The sequence below is a fragment of the Amblyomma americanum genome, chromosome 1 (assembly GCF_052857255.1).
Source record: "Amblyomma americanum isolate KBUSLIRL-KWMA chromosome 1, ASM5285725v1, whole genome shotgun sequence".
Classification (NCBI taxonomy): Eukaryota; Metazoa; Arthropoda; class Arachnida; order Ixodida; family Ixodidae; genus Amblyomma; species Amblyomma americanum.
This window is the reverse complement of record NC_135497.1, coordinates 443655820-443678303: the sequence shown is the minus strand read 5'-3', so window position 1 is coordinate 443678303 and position 22484 is coordinate 443655820. Positions and strand designations below refer to the sequence as shown.

Sequence of the window (22484 nt, the reverse complement as noted above, 5' to 3'; positions counted from 1 at the left end):
CACTGTGTGCACAGACTGAACATTCGCTCATGGGTTTAGGTTAGATTCATAATGGCCCATCAATACATTGTACTACTGTTCTGTGGACAAATGGTGTTAACTGATGGCCATGTAGTAAATCAGCTTTCAGCCAAAATTTTCAAAGGCCCTTTCACAATGCATGCTGCATAACAGTAGGGCAATGAAAATGAGGAGCTGCTGTTCAGGAGCCAGTGGTTCTTCTAAAACCATTTCCTTAAATTGAAATTGGGCACGGTTCTCCGATTCAAAGAAAAACCATTTGCTGCTGCTGATTTGATTGCCGAGGCTCACCTTCTTTTATAGCCTTCAGCTCTGCTTCACTCCTCCTGACACTGTGCTTCAAGGTGGTCTCAGAGTGTGACACAAAACTGAGCTGTTTCTCCAGCTTGGCAACCTAGAAAAGAGAGCCATAATTTGAAGGTTACACATTGAACACACGTGGTTACACATCACTGAAAAATTTCAGACCAACTTGGACAAAAAAAAAAAAAATTAGAACATGTTTCTATTCATGAGGAAGCCTTCTTTCTCTTTTTTAATTGAACGGTACAACCAATGCAAACTTGGATCACATCACTAAATATTCTGGAATGCACAGGAATATCGTCAGACATGATGTAATACTACACATGGCTGCTCCAGTTTCAAGTCATTGTGCAGTACTACCTTCTCTGACGATATCTGCTGACTGGTCTCCAGACCCTGGATCAATTCCTGGCTTTTCTTGCATTCAACCTCCTTCTTCTGAAGTTCCGCCTACAGCAAGAGATGAACATAAGCACACCAGGTCATTACTGCGACTGGTAGATTCCGGGTCTTCATCTGTGGCAAAAATCAGCGAAGCCATACAAGTGGGAAGGGGTCTGACCTCTTATTATGAAGTGGCTTGAAATGTAAAGAACTTTAGTTTCAAAATGTGCTCTGCGGCCAAAGTTCACATGTGCACTGGGCACTCATTTTTGCATCTTAAGCATTCCTCAGATCATTGCTTCAGGCAACAGTGACTGCTGCTCTTACAATTTGCAAGAAAGAAAAAAATAAGCATGCGATTTTTTATGAGTACGTGTACAGTCCGTATGTTGCCGATTTTCACAAGAATATAGCCACTCATGTGCCTTCATCTTACCAGCAATTATTACATGCAAAAAAAAAACACCGAAGTTGCAATGGCACTTGCAAAACAATACAAAAGCAACTGTATATAAGGGCTATAGGTCAGCACTCACTGAGAAAACTCGCCACTTATGCATAACAGGGCTGAACAACTGCACTTCCTCGCGTGATGTGGCTGACTTGGCCTGCTCAGCCTTCCTCCCGCCCTGTACCCTGAAGCAATGCGATGCGTGTGCACAGAAGCAGTGAGGAGGCAACAAAGGCGCTAGCACAAGATGGAAAAGGATGATGCCACCACTCAGACCTGAACATGATCTGGAAACTACAAAGGCTCAGGCAGTCTCACTCCTCGCATTGCTACCTGGCATTCCAAGTGAGCTGCTTCCCTCAAAACATGCACCAAACAGTGCCTGTAGGGCATCAACGCTGCTAGAGATAAATTGGTTCACTTATCTCTCCATGTACAATTAAGTGATCACAACAAGAGGCCCCTTAGGAACAGCACTCAGCGTGTTTCCACACTCAGGACGTCCCAGCCACCTGCATTTGCAAATCGGACAATGCAGGAGGGCAGCAACTACAGCCCAAGCTTTTTACAGACTGCACTATCTGTAGCTAGTACTGAGACTTGCTTGTGATAACAAGGAAGTGCTTTCTCTTCTTTGATCACACCAGGGAGACCAACTAAACAATTCCCTGTTCATCAACACATGTGCGCATGGCACAGTTCTCCAATGTGTGCAAGAAAATGCCTAAGCACCATGCTATGGAACCTAATTTCATATATTTCTGCAGGCTGCAAACTACAATTGCACTGCGCATGGAGCCTAGTGCCAAATAACTTATTCCTTCCCTTGGTGACAACACTCACACTTTAGCATATGAAGGTTTAAAGGGACACTGAGGAGAAACAGATGTTGGCCTGCATCAACAGGGTACAGCCTTTTAATCACAAAGAGACCACTCTCACCGAAAATGAAGCTGTTATAAGCTTGAAAAGACAAGAAAGAAAAGGTGTCACCACCACTGGCCGATTTCGCAAGAAAAACGTGTGCATCGCAACCATTTTTTGGGCACGGATCTCAGAGCATATGCTACACCAGCATTCACTTCGAAACAGTGGCACCCCGTCCTTTTCGGTAAGGACATCATCAGTTTGAATTGACTGCTCGGATGATTTTCAAATCAAATTTTCTCGGCAATAAATTAGTCTTTTTCTGATCATCCAATGTCAAAATACCTAGAAAGAGCCAGAGAATAAATTTTTACTGAGAACAATAATTGCATGACCTCAGTGTCCCTTTAATTGTGCTAGAAGAAATGCACACTGTAAGCGCCACCTCACTGCCACTGCTTGCGACACACCAAATTATCTATTGTGAACAAACCAAGAAGTTACCACCCTAAACTAGACACTACATAGAGCTGATATCCCAGTAGTGTTTTTATCTGGAAATTAACAACTCAAGTCCTCGATGAAAGACCCGTATAAGCCCGCATATGCTTTGAGATGTTACAGCTCACCACTCCCCAGAGAAAACCGGTGTTCAAGAGTAGTCTGCAAAGCTTTATGCAGATTTGTTTACATTAATGAAAGCACTGTTAACCCACATCACAGCAGGCAATCATAGTCCTATGCCCATTGTTAGTGAAGCATCATTCAGCATGCCATTGCGCCAAAACATGCTCAAATCGTGCAAGGTTTCCAAGATGCCCTTTAAAAAAAAAACCCACATTAGACACCTTAGATGCTTCGATGTGTCACTTTGTTCTTTAAGGCAGAGGCTTAATTAAGATACGAGGCCATTTCCCGAACCTACAATAGGTTATGCAGGCTAATAGAGTACTAGATCAATTTTGCTGACTGCCTCAAAGTACATTCTGCTTGTATCAGAATGTTAAGTAAGAGGTATGTTGTACTGCAGAGCTCCAGATTAAAATTCTCTGCAAAACAATGAGGCTAGTTAACTAACAGAAGGCAATTTATTGTACCAGTTTGTAAGTTTCATGAAGACACCACTCATCTTCTATGAAGATTTGTATTTCTTGTTATGCAGTTTGTTACTGGCTTTGAAAATGCTATCTGATCAAATGCATTACAGCAGGCTTGGGTATTATACATTACCGTTGATAGCAGCAATAAACTTGGAAACAGAGTCACCAGAAAATGGATGACTCCATTCTACAGGCTCAACAGCTAATAGGAGAAAAAGGACATTTATGAATGCTAGTGGACATGCAAGGTACAGCTGTTTGTACTCTCCAGCTTAAGCAGTCACAGGAAATGCAACCACGAATAACTGTACGGCACTTGAAGCATGACTTAGTGGAGCTCTTTGTCTCCTGCAGTCCTCTCTACAAGTGAAACAGTCACAGACATCACAGCTGCAGCTAGTGTTGACTGCCACATCTCTGCCATATTTAGGATGGTGATTTGAGAAAGAACCAAACATTTTAATGCGCAAGCGTTAAAGGCCTCATGTCTCAGAAAAACCGGTGCCTGCATTGGCTGAAACCGACTGGTTTGTGTTGTCACAACCACATGACCTCGCTCGGGTAATTCAAACACCCCAGTGTGATCCCAAAACCCAAAACGGTTGCATCACAATTTTGGTACGAATGTCGGGAACAATGCCGCCACATGGAGGTCGGCCAGTGGCAAGTATATATAGACGAACGACATGTATACGACTGTCTGAGGTGGCAGCGCTCGGCTTGCTGTGCATGTCATACGGCCGCTTGATGACGTCACCCAATTTTTCTTGTCATCGGTGGGAGTTTCTGTACTATCTTCGAGTAGACACACACACACACACACACACACACACACACACACACACACACACACACACACACACACACACACACACACACACACACACACACACACACACACACACGCACACGCACACACACCACTGTCTGAGCAGGTCTGTAGTTCAGTAGGTCTTGGTGTATACATCCTGGCATAAGGCTCTTTTGAAAAGCAATACATCTCCTATGCCATTACCACCTTTTTGTTTTTGATGATGATGAACATTCATGTTCAGTAATGAGCCAGATTGGAGATTTCAAAGATAACAAAGGTGGTTAACAAGGGGAAGTTTTAATGTGACAGCATTAGAAGCCTCATGGGGCCAAAACGTGTCGTCCGTCATAATATTTGCCCATTGGCTTGTTGCTGGAGAGAAGCGACGTCGCAAGGTTGGAAGTGACATCACCAGACTTCTGATCCTATTGCATTGCCAACACATGAAGTAATTCGGGGTTCCTGTGAATTTTTGTGGTGCAACATTTCCAACAAGTTCACATGCTACCATTCAGTGTTGAGGAAATACAGCAAAGGACACTCATAATTCAAGTCCAAATTATTGTTGCTTTTAAAAGCCTGCAGTGTTCAACACTTTGCTGCAAAGTTGGATGTTTCTTTATGCACAAGTACTAACGGCTTTTAAATAGCAAAGTATCAATTCTGCTTTCTGTAATGTTTCCTTAGTACAGCTAAAAAATTTCTAAGCTCATGACAGAATTACATTAGAAGCTATGCATAAGCAAAGCTGGCCGGAACAGAAATGCATTGCAACAGTCTGCCATTTCTCCATCTGTGATTTTCACGCTGAAAGAAGTTTTTATGAGCAAAACTCTATGTAGACTCACTTATCTTGGCCATCAGGCAACAAGATAAAAAGCTAAGAATTAAGAAAAAGCCTTGGCAGCAGTGCTTCATATAGCTTCCCTGAAAAGTACTTCACAGGGAAATGAGAAACTAGCAAGGTCAAGGCCAGAATGTCATGTTGGGCTCATTGAGCAATGAGGCTGTCAGTAGGCACCGGCTTTATGCAAAAGAGCTTGTTTACATTAACTCCCACAGTTAAAATGAGCAATGCTCAATAGCAATTAATAGTGGACGAAAAGCCTTCTTCAGCAGTTTCCAGCGAGAAAAACTGATGAGCACTATCACAAGGTTAGCCCTGATGCCTATTGTCTCCAAAGAGATTACAATAGCTAGGCCATGCAGGGCCTATTATCTAACATCCCTGGAAGTGCTCACCGAATTATTGAAGCAAGGAAGTGGTTGTGACGCTCCATTGCGATGCTAAGCATCAATGAACCAAATGTTCAGATAGTGATAGCAACCTAAATGCACTCAATTTTGCATCTCAGCTCTGACACTGCAGACAGGGTTACCATAACTGACAGTCTACAAGGTGTGCCAGTTGTCGAACAAACTGCATGTGGAGACAAAGCAACTTAGATGTTGACACAGTTATGTAACTGCCATGCTCAAAAGCGGTGGCTGAAATACTAGCTCTTTCTGCTAATGAGCCGAAATATATTTTGCGACATCTGATCAAGATGATGGCAATTTTATTTGAATATGTAATTTTTTCTTTGGAGTGCCGTGAGTGTTGTTGTGAGATCAAGGCGTTCTACACTTGCAGCGCAGGCAGTGCGGCTGCACCACTGCAGTTTCCGTTGCGAGTGGGAGCCACAACCACTTCTGCTGGATGGATGGATGGATGGATACGGCTGAACCCTTTACATCGGGCGGTGGCTCAAGCCACCTAGCCATGTCTTGTGAAATTTTACTCCTGTCTTGCTTTTAGCCACCAATCAGATAACCTTCGCTTGGTTACTTCTAACCTCTTAAAATCCACTTTCCCTTCACTATCCCTAAACCCCAATGCCTTGGGTAAGTCAGCCCCGCTGCCTTCCACTGTAGGGTGAAGCCCTTTACAGAAAAGTATCAAGTGTTCAGCCGTTTCCTCCTCCTCTCCGCACGCAATGCACAAAGTGTCTATCTCCTGGTACCTGACTCTATACGTCTTAGTCCGCAAAACTCCAGTCCTGGCCTCAAACAACAAAGAGCTTCCCCTACAATTATCATAGATATTTTCTTTGACAATTTCCTGTTTAAAGGTCCGGTATGTTCCCAGTGCCGATTTCGTCAGCATCCCTGTTTTCCACAGAGCTCCCTCTGTTTCTTTAACCTTTTTCTTGACCGATAATTGCTGATTTGCCCCCTTACTGCTGTCCAGATATTTGCTTGTCAATTTTCTAGTTCGCTTTCTCCATTTCGTGTCAACATTTTTTATATACAGGTATCTGAAAACTTTCCTAGCCCACCGCTTTTCCTCCATCTTTCTCAATCGTTCCTCAAATGCTATCTTACTGCTAGCCTCTCTGCTCTCGAAAGACGCCCATCCCATATCACCCTGTACCCCCTGATTTGGTGTATTGCCATGTGCTCCGAAAGCTAACCTCCCTACTCCCCGCTGCCTAATTTCCAGCCTTGCTTGAACATCTGGCCTCATACACAGGACCGCATTACCGAAGGTCAAGCTAGGGACCATCACCCCTTTCCAGATCCCTCTTACCACCTCATACCTATTGTAATTCCACAGTGCCCTATTTTTCATGACAGCTGCATTCCTACTAGCTTTATTCATTACATATTTTTCATGCTCTGTCAGATACTCAACACTGTTATTTATCCAGACCCCAAGATACTTGTACTCATTCACTACTTTTAGCACGAACTCCTGTATCCTATGCTCGCCGCCCTCTTCATTAAATATCATGACTGCAGATTTTTCCTTACTATACTTGAAGCCTAATCTATCTCCCTCTGTACTGCATATGTCTAACAACTTCTGCGGGTCTTCCTTGTTGTCAGCCATTATCACTATATCGTCCGCGTATATTGGTCCCGGTAATGTCTGTTTAATCAATTCCCCTTGCTTGAAAAAAGATAGGTTGAAGCCTAGTGCGCTCCCCTCTAGCTTGGTCTCCAACCCTTGCAGGTACAACATGAACAACAAAGGGGACAGAGGACATCCTTGTCTAAGCCCCCGCTGTATCTCTACAGGCCCTGATACATTTTTTTCCCATTTTATGAGCACTATATATATCTTTTAAAAGATTAATTACTCCATTTTGCACATCCAATGTGCCCAGTATGTCCCACAAATGCTCCTGATTAACGTTGCCATAGGCTCCCCTAACATCCAGAAATGCTAGCCATAAGGGCCTATGTTCCTTTTCCGCAATTTCTATACACTGTGTCAATGAAAATAGATAGCTGATCAGTGACCCCTTCGGGCCCCCTGAGGGATCAAAGCTGGAATGCAGGTCCAGGGGTTCACCGAATACAGCGCACGGCAGCTGCCCACTATTTCCATGGCCACACATGTGCAAGCAGTGGCTCTTAAAGGTGATACAAATGCATCTAAAACCAAGACAGACTGCACACGCAAGCACCTCTGCGCTACAGAACAAAGCCACACATCAAAGCACCTCCCTGCCTCAGTCAAGGGTGGCCCTCACTTCAGGGGCTAAGTGTGTGGTTGAATCCTGCGTTTCTTTTTCCTGTCAGTGCACTGACCCGAGTGTTGGGTGGGTAAAGAGGGGACGCTCGCGCTCACTCACCTTGAGCCGCCTGGCTGTGTTTTCGAGAGCAGCCACCTGCTTCTCGGCCTCAATTTCCCTCTCGACAAATTCCGTCTGAGAGGTCTCTAGAGCGCTCTGCGAATTGGTGGACGGGACACAGACCACCCGGAATTGGCACACAAGGTTGGCGGGGGAGGAGGAGAAGCAAGCACAGTGCACAACTTGCATGAGCATGCATGCTGGCAGAAGCAGTGCGGTACAACACCTCAGCTTTGTGACCACAGACCAAAGCGGCTGGGTGAGAAAGACAGTAAAGCTCCCCACCACCACACACAGGAGAATGCATCTGTGAGCAAACCAGGAAAGCTGCAGTTAGAGAATGTGGAGCAAAAACAAGTGTGCACAAGAAAACGCATGGAGCTACTGGGCAAGAAAGCAGGTGGTCAAGTGTCACTGCACAAACTGTGCCAGCACCATCCAAGGTCTTAATGCCCACACAATGCATTCAGTGAGAAGGAACAAGTCATCCCGAGAAAGCTGACACCCTAAATATGCACCCATGTGCAAGAGGTTAACCGGTCAGTCAAACTATTGACCAAAGTGATCACAGTTATTACCCATTGGAAAACACACCTTATCATTTTCATATGTGAATACATGTACTATATGCAGATATTATATACAGGATGCCTCAGCAAAGCCTGCCAGTAATACTGAAAAATGCTTCTTGAGGGATAAAGTTGGCTTTTGCAGCGCAGCAATAGCAAATCAGAGAACAGGCGAATCGCGTTAACTAGCAAAGATGGTTAAGTAAATTCTAATCGCTAATTTTTTAAATACAGTGGATTATCTTTAGGACGAACTTGAATGGACCACAAAAATGTGTTTGTCTTATCAGAAGTTTGTCTTAACTGCCCCCCAAAAATATACGTGAGCATGCCAGGTGTGTCCAAATGTATGTTACATAAAAGCTATAGAAAATGGCCTTGTAGCGAGAGGATAACTGCTTATAGAACATTTACTGCACTATGCATGAAGGAGGCTGAAGAGCGAGGGCATGAAACAAGCTCATGTTGTACTACCTGAAAATGGCACTGGTGTAATTTTCTTCAACTTACTGTCTATTTTTCTCTCTCCATCATGTAGTGATTGCTATTTGTGCACTTTTTTCCAATTTTTGCTTTCCTCCAGCGCCGAACGCTTCAAAGGTGGCCAGCTGGGTAGCCATGAGCCTCTTTCTCTTATCTCACTCCTTCCTGAGCGCAGTTGCTACCAACTCCACGACCAGGTGCACCACATGCCTTTCCGTCGACCGCAGGAAGTGCGCACACCACGCGGCATCAATATCCGACTATCTCTGTGTGGCAATGATGCGTGTGGCGACGCCGCATCAGATGAAAATTCGGCCCACAAGTGCTGAGGCCCTAAGTCAACCACAAGTGCACTATGTGCCTATGCACCTTTTAGTCTGCCAGAGGCAACTTGTGGCATGCGACACATTCGCAACACCAAGATCTTGTAACGCCAGACTTCTGTGTGAAAGTGCCCTCCTTCTTTCACACAGGCAAGAGAGCTACCCCCCAGGAAGCACGTTCTCGCAAGACAGCTTCTCCACAGTTTTGAGTGATGGTGCGCAGAAGCTATCTTTCGGGGGGTGCGCTTTCTTGCGTATAAGTGTTTTCTTTTTTTTTCTTTCCTCAACAGTGCCGCGAGGAAGCCCTGTAAGCCTTGGGGTGACTGGAGTTCAAGGTCACAGCAAAAGTTTGTCTCAACAGAAGGACACGCGAAGCAGTTCGTCTTCACACAGAATCTTATGAGAAACCAGCCAAATAGTCTCGCATTGCTGCATCTTATCAGAGAATTTTCTTAACCAAACACGTATTAACAGGAGTCCACTACAGTTAGGCCCCTGCTAGCAATTAGAGACTTGCAGCTGAGAATTAGTAATAGCCATCCCGGGTGAAAAACTTAACTGGCCAAACTGGGCTAAGGAACAAGTTAAGTTTGGCCAGTTATGATTTTCAGCTTAAAAATTTTTGAAAACATGATTCTGCTCATCACTGCAGCAAAACGAATTCTGGCCCACCCTACACACCAAACTGAAATTTGCGCAGCCGCTGAGTGCAAGCAACCGCAAGCAAACGGGCCAAAGAGGGCGCGCGATGTGTGCACCGCTGAATGGTGTTTGCTTATGGGTGTGACACTTGCGTGGTTTAAATTCGGCATGCCAGGTTGGCCAGAATTTGTTTTGCTGCAGTGATGAGCAGGTTCATGTTTTCAAAATTCTAAAAACTGGTGTGGCTTATGATGAACTGGTAGCTACAAGCCAACAATTAAAACCTGCCACCTAACAGTAATAGCTAAAAAGTGTTGGCTATAGTAGAATACAACTTAAAAAAAAACAAAAACAGCAGTTGGTAACAATGGGCCAGGTCCACAGAGTCCTGTATTACTCCGCTGACCAATCAGTCACAACAGTGAAATAAATCTGCTTTTTAATGTTTGACTGTATCAAACAAGCCAGAAGCATCGAAATTCTAGAGCTTATAATTTCGTCTCGTGATTAGCATCTTGTTTAGGTAACAAGAAAAGCGTTAACAATGGTCTACTTTCTGTCATGGAGGAATTCAGTTCAAAGGTCCTGAAAACGGGCAGAGCTTCACTGCAGACTTGAGTTGTATCCGACTACAATAAAATTTAGTAAAATTTAGTTTGCCAGCATACTAGTTAATAAAATTTTTGATTGTTTTTCCAATGTCTACCGCAACTGGTATTACTATGCCAAAAAAGCCCCTTAGTTTTTAATTTATCAGAAAAATTTACTGGTGGGCTTCAATGAAACAGCCTGTATATACACAGTAAATCTGTTAAATGGATCATGTAAAGAAGAAAAAAAATTCGAAGTAAGTGATGTGATACCGAAATTTTCACTGTATCGTGCATTGTAAAAATTTAGGCCTGCTACCTGCTACTTTATATTGCAACACAAACTGCACTACACAAACAATGCAAAGTAAGCACTCAGTCCCAACGAAAGCAATCCTGTGTGCTAGCATGGCAACACAATAAGCACACCCAACAAAGAGTGCACAATGCACCTTAGACAATGCCAGTGCACATAGGGCTGGGGTGGTGGGGGTGCAGAGCCACCTGTTCCTTCCTGCAAGTCCATCTTTTGAGCCCGGCGGTCATGCACTAGCATAGACTTGCTGGATTGCAGCACAACTAGTGTGCCACATAAACCACTGGCTCATGGCCCTTTGTTTCGAGTTTTCACAGGAGGTACTTTCAGATATCTGAATTTTGTCACGAAGACCCTCCTAGATAAGTAACCAAAAAGAGTACCTACTGAAGTATAATATACTGTGCCACATTAAAAAAAAAATAGCAAATGCTAACAAGGCTTTACTGTATATGCTTCGTTTTTTGTGGCACTTGAGGTCAACCAGGACACACCACCATGCCTGCTCCCATGAATCGGTGTGAAGGTGATAAACACACTCATGGTTGGCCAGTAGAATTAACAGGATAAGTAACCTCAAAAGTAGAAGGCAAGACAAGTGCCAGTGCACATCAACTGGTAGAGCAACACATGCCTTGTGTGGAGGTTGTGGGCTTGATCCCCACGAGTTAAGGGGGAAGAAGGTCTTAGAAAACTTTGAAAATATTTATTAATGAAGTGACAATCGTGAAATTTTCAGAGAACATAGTATATTTTTGCATTCTGACTGAAACTAGTAAGTTCATTTTATTTATGCAAAAATGCACGTTACACATTTCATGCACATGTTACACAAGTGCACGACAAGTTTTTGTCGTGAGCTTTTAAGAAATTTTGTAGCAGGGAACTTGCTAAAATGCCTACCATTGATTTTTTCTGATATCAAAGATGCAATATCAAGGAATGTCATCCTGCTTTTCATAGTACTCAAGTTATTGGGTTTTGAAGCTGCCATTTTAGAAACAGGGAAAAAAAAGCTCCCTTTCCCATTTCTGAAGTGGCAACTTCAAAATCTGACAACTCAAGTTCTATTATAGACAGGATAATAATTTTGCCCTCACTGCATTCCTTGATATCTGGAAAAACCAACGGCAGGCATTTTACCAAGTTCCCCACAAAAAATTTTCTTAAAAAGCTCACGACAAAAACTGTACATAACATATTATGTAAGTGCAGGAATAGTTTTTACATGAAATTATATGACATATTTGGAGTCAGCAAGCAAAAATGCTCCCTGAAGCTTTCATGATTATGACTTCATTAATAATCAAACCTCAATATAATGAACACGGATATTACTAATTATTAGCTATATCAATGTATTTTTGACATGCATGCAATTTCTACTTTATATATTGAATGCAGTTGGCCATGAAACGGATATAGCGAACCCCCCAGCGCCAAACTGTGCCCGTTCGGATGGCAGGCTGCGGGCTTTGCCGCTCTGCACGAGCTCTGCAAGCGTTCGCGCCAGGGTGTTTATCTCACGCTCGCCAACAGCGGTGCGTAGGCTTGCAGTCCGGCAGTCGATACGCGTTCACACCCCTGGCATCTGTCGACAGCGCCCTAGAAGCAGCAGCGCAGGTGGTGAAAACAGCGATAGCTTTCGCTCTGACGTACCGATTCCCACTCGACACGGCTGTGATGCGGGGAAGCCACCGTAGCCGGCGCTCGACTTGCGCTTGCGGTGCTGTGCGAAGAAGCGAACCTAACTGGCGCTTAGTTTTTTGCGACCTTCGGAATAGCCGCGAGCACCTTCGAAACGCCGTCAAAAACCCGGGAAAACGTCTCTCCGTTTCTCTATTAAGGATTGCCTGAACTGCTGCCCCTTAAATGAATGAATTGCGCCGCTGTCACGCGTGCTTCTGACGAAATTTTGCATTACGAATTTTCGGCTATAGCGAACTATATTACGGTTTTTTTACTTGTTCGCTATAACGAGGTTTCACTGTAAAAAAATCTGCTTAAGGCCCTCTTCCCCCTATAAGTAAAACCTCATCAGTATGTTCCCAGCTCTTACGATTTTTCTGTTCAAAAGTTCAAAATCATGAGCAGTAAAAATGAACCCTAGAGAGACTGTTTTACATCCACTTAATACGTTCCCTGAGTATACTTTTTCTTCTTGAGCACCGAACAGACCGATGTATTGATGTCCAGCTCAGGGAGCGTAACACAGATCTCTTCCTTCAAATGGTGGGGCACAGCTGGCAGTGCACGTGCACTAAACTTTTTAAGAACACTGTCATCCTTGGGCATGGGAAGGCAAAGGGGCCAGCGCCTAATTCTAGAGGCACTCCATATTATCAAGAGATCGGATGCTTGCATAAGTGACGTATCAGTGTGCCTTCCGGATAGAGAAATTAATTTTTTTTTAGTGGTCATAGATGGCTAGTGGCCTCACAATGAAGTGGGTGCCTTTCATTGCTTTGATCTTTTTCATGCTTAATTGTGTTGGGTGTGTGCATCTGTGGAATCACCGCTGATGGGCTTGTATCTAACCTTCACTGAAACACTAACAGAGTCAGCTGAAAGTCTAGCATTGTCCTCTGGTGTGCATTGTGTTTGCATCCCTTCCATCGGTTTTGCTGCATGTGAACATGAACCAAGCGGCACAACTCTCTGCTTTTCTGCACCATGCGCTGTGTTGCCCCATTTATTCTTAACTGACTGAGGGGCCAGTAGGTCAGACATAATGTCTGAATGAAGTGTGTAGAAAATGCGAGGACAGGAGTAGCGCTTGTCTTTTGTTCCCATTTATATTCTCCCTATGCTGCCACATCAGCTGCTACACACCAAAGAAACAATTCTTGTTGTGGAACTCTACACATCAGTCATGAAAAACAGGAAAACTGCATAACCCTTTCCCGCCCTGCCCACCGCAAGCGTGTGGGTGCATAAAAAGGTCTATTTTGGACCCTAAGGCAAAATACATGTGTTCTGGCCAAGCCCACTCGTTTCTGAGCGTTTAGGAAATAAATCTGTCTCGCTAGTTTTGAGTGTTGTGTTGGGTTTTATGGCACATAGGCAGCAAAGGCCATCATGTGCCCAGCTCAAGGTATAAAAGGGGTTTTCTGTTGAATGTTTAGGAATATGAAAAATCGTTGATGCTCTAGATGGCCTAAAAATATTGAACTGCCTAGTAAAAAAGAGGGAAGAAGAAATCTGGAAATAGCTAATGGTAAAAGCCCCAGAGAAGGTCAGGTAGCCTCAGCGGCCATCCTTGGCTGGGCAAGGATCCTGAGGTTCCCAACCAATCAAATAAAAAGCCTCAGCCTTCTTCTCAGGAATGAGAAAGTGGCTGAGGTGTACCATGTAATAAAGCGAACCAGTGGTTCAAAATTTACAGTTTTTCAAGTACCCCTGCTTCTTTTAAAAAGCTAAAAACTGAAGGTATATTAACACTGGCATTACCATCTAAGAGCAGTGCTGGATGGAAAGGAATGCATTCATTATAAAATTGAGTAAAATACTTTCTTCTCAGTGTTTCCAGTTGCACACATGAAAATGAAATGTGATTAACCGCAAGATCATCTCCGCATTCGCAAACAGGTTTGTCTTGTTTTGTTAGCACGAAGTAAGGTGCATGTGGCCATGCCGACTGCCATTTTTTCTCTTAATTTACGCTGTACTAAGTTTATGCAATCTTTAAAACGTATATTTACTTTTTCATTTCCTTGCCACGAGCTTTAGCAGCGCAGAAATCTGCCCTCTCATTGCCTCTTATTCCGACATGACTGGGAACCCAGCACAATTTTATGTTTTGTCCTCGAGCTGTGGCTGTTACTATCTCATGTATGATGTCGCCAAGAATCGGAGTGACTGCATTTCTAGAGCTCAGAGCTGTAAGTATACTGAGGGAATCTGTGTAACTAATACCGTTGGTGAGGTTTTCATTTTCCATTTTTTCTACGGCCGCACAGACTACGTAACAAGCTGCAGTGAAGATGGATGAGCACTGTGGAAGTCGTACTGTTTTCTCCGACTTCCCCCCGACCACTGCGCTTCCTATGTAAACGTCCGTTTTTGAACCATCTGTATAAAACTCCGTAAAACTACTGTATTTTTCTTCGAGTGCAAGGAATTCTTGTAGTATATGTTGTTGTGGAGTTTGTTTTTTATGGAACTGAGTAAGAGTGAGATCACAGATTGCAGGAAAATTGTACCACGGAGGCAGTGGATCTCGTCTCCAAGCAATGTCAGGTAATGTATCTAGCACGCCGAGGTTTTAGGACATCTCTTCAAAACGCAGGAGGAGTGGCCTGATAGCGAGCGGTTTATTGTTAAACAATGTTCTAGATGGGCACTTTGTGACTACTGGGTAGCATAGGTGTTAGGGCAGTGAACGGATTTTTTAAAATGTATGAGCATGTGAGCATGGTTCTTCAATCTGTAAGTGATGGTTCGTTGATTTCTACATAAAGACTATTAATGGGCGACATCCTGTAAGCACCAGAGGAAAGACGCAAACCTAAATTATGTATTGAATCTAGTCGTTTCAGGCAAGAAGTCTCGCTGACCCGTAAACTATACATCCGTAGTCTAAGGTAGAGCCTACCACGGAGCGATAAATTTGTAAAAGACATGTCCTGTTAGCACCCCAACGCTTGCGTGACATTACCCTGAGTATGTTTAGGGATCCGGAGACTTTCTTTTTCAGTGCGTTTATATGAGGCAGGAAAGTGAGTTTTTTGTCAAAAGTTATCCCTAGAAATTTGTGCTCATTTTTGATGGGTATCTGTGTTCCGTTCAGGTGTATGTATGGGTAGACTTGTATGCCGCGCTTCAGCGAGAAAAGGATGGCTACCGTTTTCTCTGTGGAAAACTGGAAACCGTTCTGATCTGCCCATGTCACTACTTTATTCACTGTCAACTGTATTTCTCTCTCACATGTTGCAATGTTTGAGGATGTGCAGGCTATTTGAAGATCGTCAACGTACACTGAATACAGGATGGACTTTGGGATTATTTTACTTCTGGAATTCATCTTTACAATAAAAAGTGTTGTGCTTAAAATACACCCCTGGGGAACCCCGTTCTCTTCAACGAAGCTCCTGGACAGGGTTGATCCCAGGCGTACTTGAAATGAGCGGTCGGAAACAAAGTCATTGAGGCAATTTAGCATCTTACTGAGGATACCTAGGTCGCCCAGCTCGCGGAGGATTCCAAATCTCCAGGTTGTATCATACACTTTCTCCATATCGAAGAAAACGGCAAGACAGTGTTGTTTGTGTATAAAAGCTTCTCTTATTGATGTTTTTGAGGCGAACTAAATGGTCTGTCGTTGAGCATCCCTTTTTATAACCGCATTGATGGGCATCAAGAAGTTTGCAGGCTTCAAGGACAAATGCTATCTTATATTACGGACACCTTCAAAAGATTTCGCGAGACAGCTTGTGAGGGCTATCGGCCTATAGCTAAAAGGGTGTTAAATATTCTGAGACAGTGACGCCCCCCCCAAGATGTCTTCACGGCACAACATTGTGAGCCGCCCACTGTGTCTGAGGGAAGGACGCCCCGGCCGCTACCAAGAACAGTTGGGAAGCGTCCATTAGTTCCTCCGAGAGAGAGCGGTGTCGATGTGTGCGGGTCGGTTGCGCGGAGGGGACGATCTCATTGCCAAGGTCAGCAAAGCCAGACACTCAGCGACCCCGGAGAAGCGAGGCTCCCGTTTCGACGCTCTTCGGCCAGTGTTTCTTTTCTCTTTGTGTAGTGGCAAATAAATCCTTGTTCGTTGTTTTTAACAGTATCGTTCTTCCGTACGTCATTGAAACGAACAAAGGGAAAGTTGGTGGTTCCTTGTTCGTTGTTTTTAACAGTATCGTTCTTCCGTACGTCATTGAAACGAACAAAGGGAAAGTTGGTGGTTCCTTGTTCGTTGTTTTTAACAGTATCATTCTTCCGTACGTCACTGAAACGAACAAAGGGAAAGTTGGTGGTTCCTTGTTCGTTGTTTTTAACAGTATCGTTCTTCCATACGTCATTGAAACGAACAAAGGGAAAGTTGGTGGTTTTCCATGTTTCAGGAAAGGCACTATCACTGCTGTTTTCCACGCTTTAGGCATTTTCTATGAATATTTTGTGAAAGAAATTCAAGAGTGCCCCTATGGCAGGCTGAGAAAGATGGGCAAGCATTTTGTAGTGTATCTGATCGGGTCCTGGAGCAGTTTTTTTTCCAGCAGGCAGTACTCTATTTCTTGGAGAGTAATTAAATTGTTGTATTGTTCCTTTCCCCCTCTACTTACTGGAAGTTCTTGTTTTTCAGCTATATTTTTTGTGTTTAAGAAATGACTGCGCATGTGAGAAGAACTGGAGATGGCAGCGAAGTGTTCCCCCAAAATGTCTGCCTGTTCCCTTATGCTTGTTTCTGTGCCAGGTGTTGTTAGAAGAGGAACTGTGAATGGTGAGAAGGTGCCGTTTAATTTTCGAACCTGCTCTCACATTTTTTTTTTATGTGATTTGACTATTTAAAGTTGAAACAGAACTCTGCCAAGAAGCTTTCTCAGCACTGCGGAGGACGTACCGAGCTCTGGCTCTTGCCTTTTTAAAATGTATGAGGTTTTCTTGTGCTGGGTACCTGCGAAATTTACCCCAAGCTCTATTTTGTTGTTTTTTTGCTTCCTTGCATTCTTTTGTCCACCATACTTTGTGTTTCTGCCAGACTACTCCTGAAGACTGAGGAATAGCTAAGTGTGCGGCAGTAATTATACAATTCGTGAACATTTCGTTTATCTCATCGATGCTATCTTCTAAATTGGCTTGAGCTCTAAAAAGTTCCCAGTCTGCTAAATGCAGCTTCCAATGTCGGGGTTTAGTTGGGATGATTTCTGGTGCAGATGACAAACTAATAACACAGGAAGGTGATCGCTGACATATGGGTTGTCGATAACATCCCATTTAAAATCGTTAAAAACAGATGGTGAACTAAAGCACAAATCTAAACAGCTCATATTTCCCGAGGTTGGAGAGCAGTATGTTGCTTTTTCCATGTTTAAAAGACATATATTGTTTGTGAGAATAAAATCTTTGATTGTTTGCCCCCAGGGTCGCAGCGCTCGCTTCCTCAAAAAGGGGAGTGAGCGTTAAAATACCCTACTACCAGATATGGCTCTGGAAGTTCATCTATCAGTTCTTGTCAATCATGAATTGTTATTGTAAAATGTGGAGGAATGTATATATGGAACAGATTGTTAGTGTTTTGTAGCTGACGATGCTGACTGCAACCGCCTCAAGTTTTGTTTTGAGCTTAATTTCTTGAGCAGGGACGCCGCTTTGAACGACAATCGCGTCGCCTCCCGAGAGTCGATTTGCCTGTTCTCGATCGCGTCTAAAAGTTTTATATTTTTTCAGGACATGCACATGTTGTGGACCAAGATTGGTCTCCTGAAGACATAAAACTATGGGTAGCATTGACCCTAAAATATGTGTTATGTCACTGTAATTCCGCATAAGTCCTCTGCAATTCCACTGAATTAAAAGAGCCATGTTTATGCTTTTGAGAGGAAATGAAAGAGGATTTATTCATGTGGTCGGCCCGTTATGAGGGGACTGTCTTTTTTTCGCTCAAGAGAGCTGTTCCGCCACTGCAAAGCGGGCAGACTGGGGGTTACATCCATCACCCCGCCAGAGGTGCTGGAGGACCGCACAGCCACGGTTGGGTTAGTTTCAGGCCTCTCCCGACGGGGGGAAGTCCTACGGGTTGCCGACCCATTGCCCGGCGCTCCCTGCTTTGTCAATGGCAGGGCAGCCTTCGCTGTCCCTGCCTGGGGCGTGGATGGCCCTGCCATAGGCTCTGTGAAAGCGGCCTCGGCAGGTGCCAGAGTGCTGTGTGGTGCTACGCCCCAGCGCACCACATCAGCGAAGTTTTGTTTTGCTGTGAAAGAGAATGTGTTCGTAAGCGCAAAACACCTTCTCGCTAAATAAAATGTTTTCCTTCGTCTTTATGGTGATTATCTCTTTTTCTTTCTTCCAGGACGGACACGCTCTGGGATATGAAGCATGGTCCCCTTCACAGCTTGCGCAGCGTGGGGCTGTGTCACATTCATCAGAATGGTGATCCTTCGAGGCACATTTTGCACAAGGTTTGCGACCGCGGCAACTCTATGAGCCATGGCCGAACCTTTGACAACTGAAACATCGGCGAGGGTTGGGTATATATGGTCTTACATTGACTTTCAAAAATCCCACGTCGGTTGTGTCGGGCAGCGTGCTGGTGTCGAAAGTAAGGATCAAGTGCTTTGTGTCTATTTCCTTACTGTCCTTCCGGATCTTGATTCGGTGCACATCTATGACGTTTTGGTCACTGAGCCCTTCGAGCATTTCTTTTTCAGTGATGAGTACAAAATCAGTTCCTGATATTACGTCTCAGACAGTGTTCAGTGATCGATGTGCTGTTATGGAGACCGGGATGTCCCCTATAGAAGCAATGTTCGAAAGTTTCGAGCACTGGATGCACTCACGCAGTTCAAGGAGAAGGTAGCCGCTGGCCATTTTTGAGACCTTGTAGCCAGGGCCGAAGGCATCGGTTAAACATTTAGACACAAGGAAAGGAGATATTATTCTTGCTTGTTTTTCATCGCTTTGAATGTGGATTACGTGAAACTTGGTGAATGTCGGTTTCTTTTTGGCAAAAAAAATCTGCTGCTTCGTTCCACCCTTTTTTGAGAGAGCGATCTGGTTTTGAAAGGGGGGGAGCCATAAAAAAAAATAGCTATTCGGTCATGGTGCCAGCCACCCACCACGGAGTCCAACTAGGGGACAGGACAGGAACTTGCAAGCAAGTCCTGCCCACGCCAGCTGTGCACCTCAAATATAACCAAATATGATGCAACTGAGGGTGGTTGGCCACACAAGGTTAGCACTCGCCGCCAGGAAAAAAGGAAAACCGAAGAAGTGACTAGGAGACAGGAGAGTTGTGAGAAAGGGGTAGGAAAGTAAAAGACGGAGGGGAGGACAGGAAAAGGCGACTGCCCATTTCCCCCGGTTGTGTCAGGCCGGAGGTGCCGTCTAGAGGAAGCTGGGGCCAAAGTGGTGTGTTGCTTCCGCCGAGGGGCCTTAAAGGTCCAAACGCTCGGCATCGGCTCAACCACCAGGATCCCCCTTTCCCCGGACACGGCGATGCCAGGCATGGCTAGGCGCGGGTGCTCGGGTCCGTGGTGATGCACTGTTCACCATCATCCCCCTGCGGGGATGTCCCTGCGGATGCTCGGGAACCCGTGGTGTCGCCACTCACCAACACCTGCAAGCTGCAGACGCCCCCCTGCGGGGATGTCTCGGTAGTTTGGGAAAGCACCTAAAATAAAAAACGGCCTTTCACCGCTTCATCAAAAGGGAATACATTTGAAGACTTCACGGGTGGCATTCAAGGTCCCTTGCATACTGCGAAAAATATGACATTTGCTTATGTTTTACTATCACAGGAAACTGCGTTACATTTTTTCACTCCGAAGTTAATGTTTCCTGTAACCCGCCGTATTTATGATCTCTGCTGTGATGACAGTTTCATCGACAACACCTTATTAAGGTGCCTTTTTGCAATTAAGGATTTAAATTTTTGGTGTTTCAGTGCAGGATATTATGTCAAATGTCTTTTAAGAGCTATAACTGCACAAAGAAATTACAGCTTCTCGGATAGTGTGTTTATGGGCCTGAAAGGGTTAACGGAGTGTTGCACCAGTAATGGGAACAGATCTAAATGCTTCTTTTGCCTAAGCTGCCCACATTTGTGCACTAGAATCTCTCAGATGAGTTGCTTTGCTTTGATTTTTGCCTAATGCCACCTCTGGGTACAGTGCTTGGCTGCTTTGTCCAGGGCAAATAAAATTCACCATGGCCTGGGAGAAAGGCATGGCGAGAGACATACAGTTCCTCCGCATAGGAGAACAGCACAGCATGTGTCACTGGGAAGGAAAAGTACTTGCTATCTTTCTCATCTCATTTACTCAACAAAAAGTGGTGCCAGTACTCCTTGCACCGGGAGACTACATATTTGGGACATTCTGAATTGCAGTTTAACTTTGCAATGGTTTGTCTTTGCACCCCTCTCCTGCTTGGGGTTCATGGCCTGCAGCATGTAATAAATAAATAAATTAACAAATAAATAAATAAATACCACCACTGTTTCAAAGCCAACTTAGCAGCACCATCAAATTTTCTTCCAGTCAAACTCTTCTGCTTTGAACTAAACTGAGAGTGTAAAGAGCAAAGCTCAATGCTTTTGCTGCTCTGAAGCAGCCATTTCAAGGCAAGCAGGTTAGTGGAGAAAGTGGAAGCAAAAGTGGGTGTTCTGGGGCAGGTGGCAGCATGGTAAGCAGAGAGGCACACAATTATAAACGCTTGTGTATGCAACAAGGGGCCCCCTCTGTTCCTGCTATCACTCTATCCTACTGATACACGAGGCAAATCGCACGAAATGTTGGCCCGCTCACAGACTATGCAAACCCTGTCACCAGGGAGAACAGAGAGAGCCGATGTTAACGATATGCGCCTGGGTGCACACATTGCAAAGGATGCCCATGGCTCTCTCCCTTGAAAGCCAACACAGAGACATTGAAAGAGCACTGGCACAGCATCTCACGTGCGGCATGCTAAGTTTTCAATGTCTCTGAGCCCTTTGACAACCCTTGTCGAAATAGGCTCAAAATAAGGCACACAGTGACACTTCTGGTAAGCTGCACTAGTGTAACATTGTGGTGGACACGGAGGATGTTGCACAAACAACCAAAGGGGACAAACACTCACAGTCGTGAATGGATGCTGTGTGTCCAGCTCACCACGAGTGCTCAGCCTTAGCTCAGAAGCAGAATTTTGCACAAGAATCACAAGCTAACAACCACTGATAAGAAGGTTTTTGCTAATCATGCACCAAGAATGAAGCATAGATATGTTACTTTCTTAAAAATGAACCGTTACCTGACAAATTCCAATGCATTCATTTGTTGACTTTAAACTGCAATGAGTTGCAGTCTACTACTGACAGACACTAGACCTAATGAAACCAAGGTATGCTTCAGCATTTCTGTGTGTGTTGCGAGTGCTCCTTCACTGTCCCAGTCCCTTTCATGCAGCAGTTACTTGGTGTAAAATAATGAACCAACTTAGCCTGACAAGTTTTACTGAGGTATTTGAAATAGTTTCTTGCAGTGCAAAGTCAGCTGGCAGGCCTCCTGCCTTCTGCTAACATGCTACAGATAAATTCTCAGACAAAAGTGCACTGCCAGTCAGCCACTGCCTGTGCTCATAATCCGAGGCCCCAAATGAGGAGCCCTTGGAGCACCGCCACTCACAATGCGTGCCTGTGCCCGGCTGGCCTCACGGTCCCGCTCCCTTTGGGCCTGGCTCAGCTGAGCACGCAGGTCAGCTGCTTGCAGCCGCAGCTCGTCCAGCTGCGCATCCTGAAGGGACCGCTGGCGCTCCAGCTCCTCGGCATGACTGCGCCGCTGCACACACAGGGTAGAAAATAAGCACACGTGCCGACAGCAACATGACAGACTTCTGCCATGGGCCCATCCGCAGTAAGTTTGTTCTACACTTCCGAGGCTACCAATCTTTTTACATCAGTGTGCCATCAGCTGGCACCCAGATTTCACCGACCACCAGAAGTGGCCAGTGCACAAATTAAACTTGCATGCAAACAGCTTTGTTCAATTACCACTGCCCTTTAAGAACCTTTTCTGAGCTCCAGCACTACAATGAAACCTATGCACAATAAACTACAGAACACGCAAAGATTTAACGAATGTACTGAGCAGTTTGATACAGTTTCATTGCCATGCAGCATTTTTGTTAGCAGTCTGTCCCACAAGCGTACACAGAAAACAAGAGCAAATGAAAACGTCTGTGACTTTGCACTGATAATTACTGCGAAAGGTGTGGCTGCTGTTCACAATGAATAATTACCTAGGCCAAGGTTTTTGTCCTCATGCTGCCTAGAAGAGGAGTGTCCCCAACAGGACACTGTCCT

The 22484-nt window shown here is 44.6% G+C and overlaps 1 protein-coding gene across 2 annotated transcripts in view; it reads right to left on the bottom strand.

Moving 5' to 3' along the window:
• Window positions 1-22484, bottom strand: part of LOC144115921 (golgin subfamily A member 1-like) — a 143573-nt gene that overhangs the window by 32307 nt on the left and 88782 nt on the right. The window contains exons 12-15 of one of the 2 annotated variants that reach the window (XM_077650550.1): window positions 21808-21960; window positions 7564-7659; window positions 688-777; window positions 313-415 (exon numbers count right to left, since the gene is read on the bottom strand). In XM_077650550.1, the coding sequence (XP_077506676.1) occupies window positions 313-415; window positions 688-777; window positions 7564-7659; window positions 21808-21960 (442 nt within the window). The remainder of the gene's footprint in view (window positions 1-312; window positions 416-687; window positions 778-7563; window positions 7660-21807; window positions 21961-22484) is intronic. The other variant, XM_077650551.1, reaches the window with a different exon arrangement.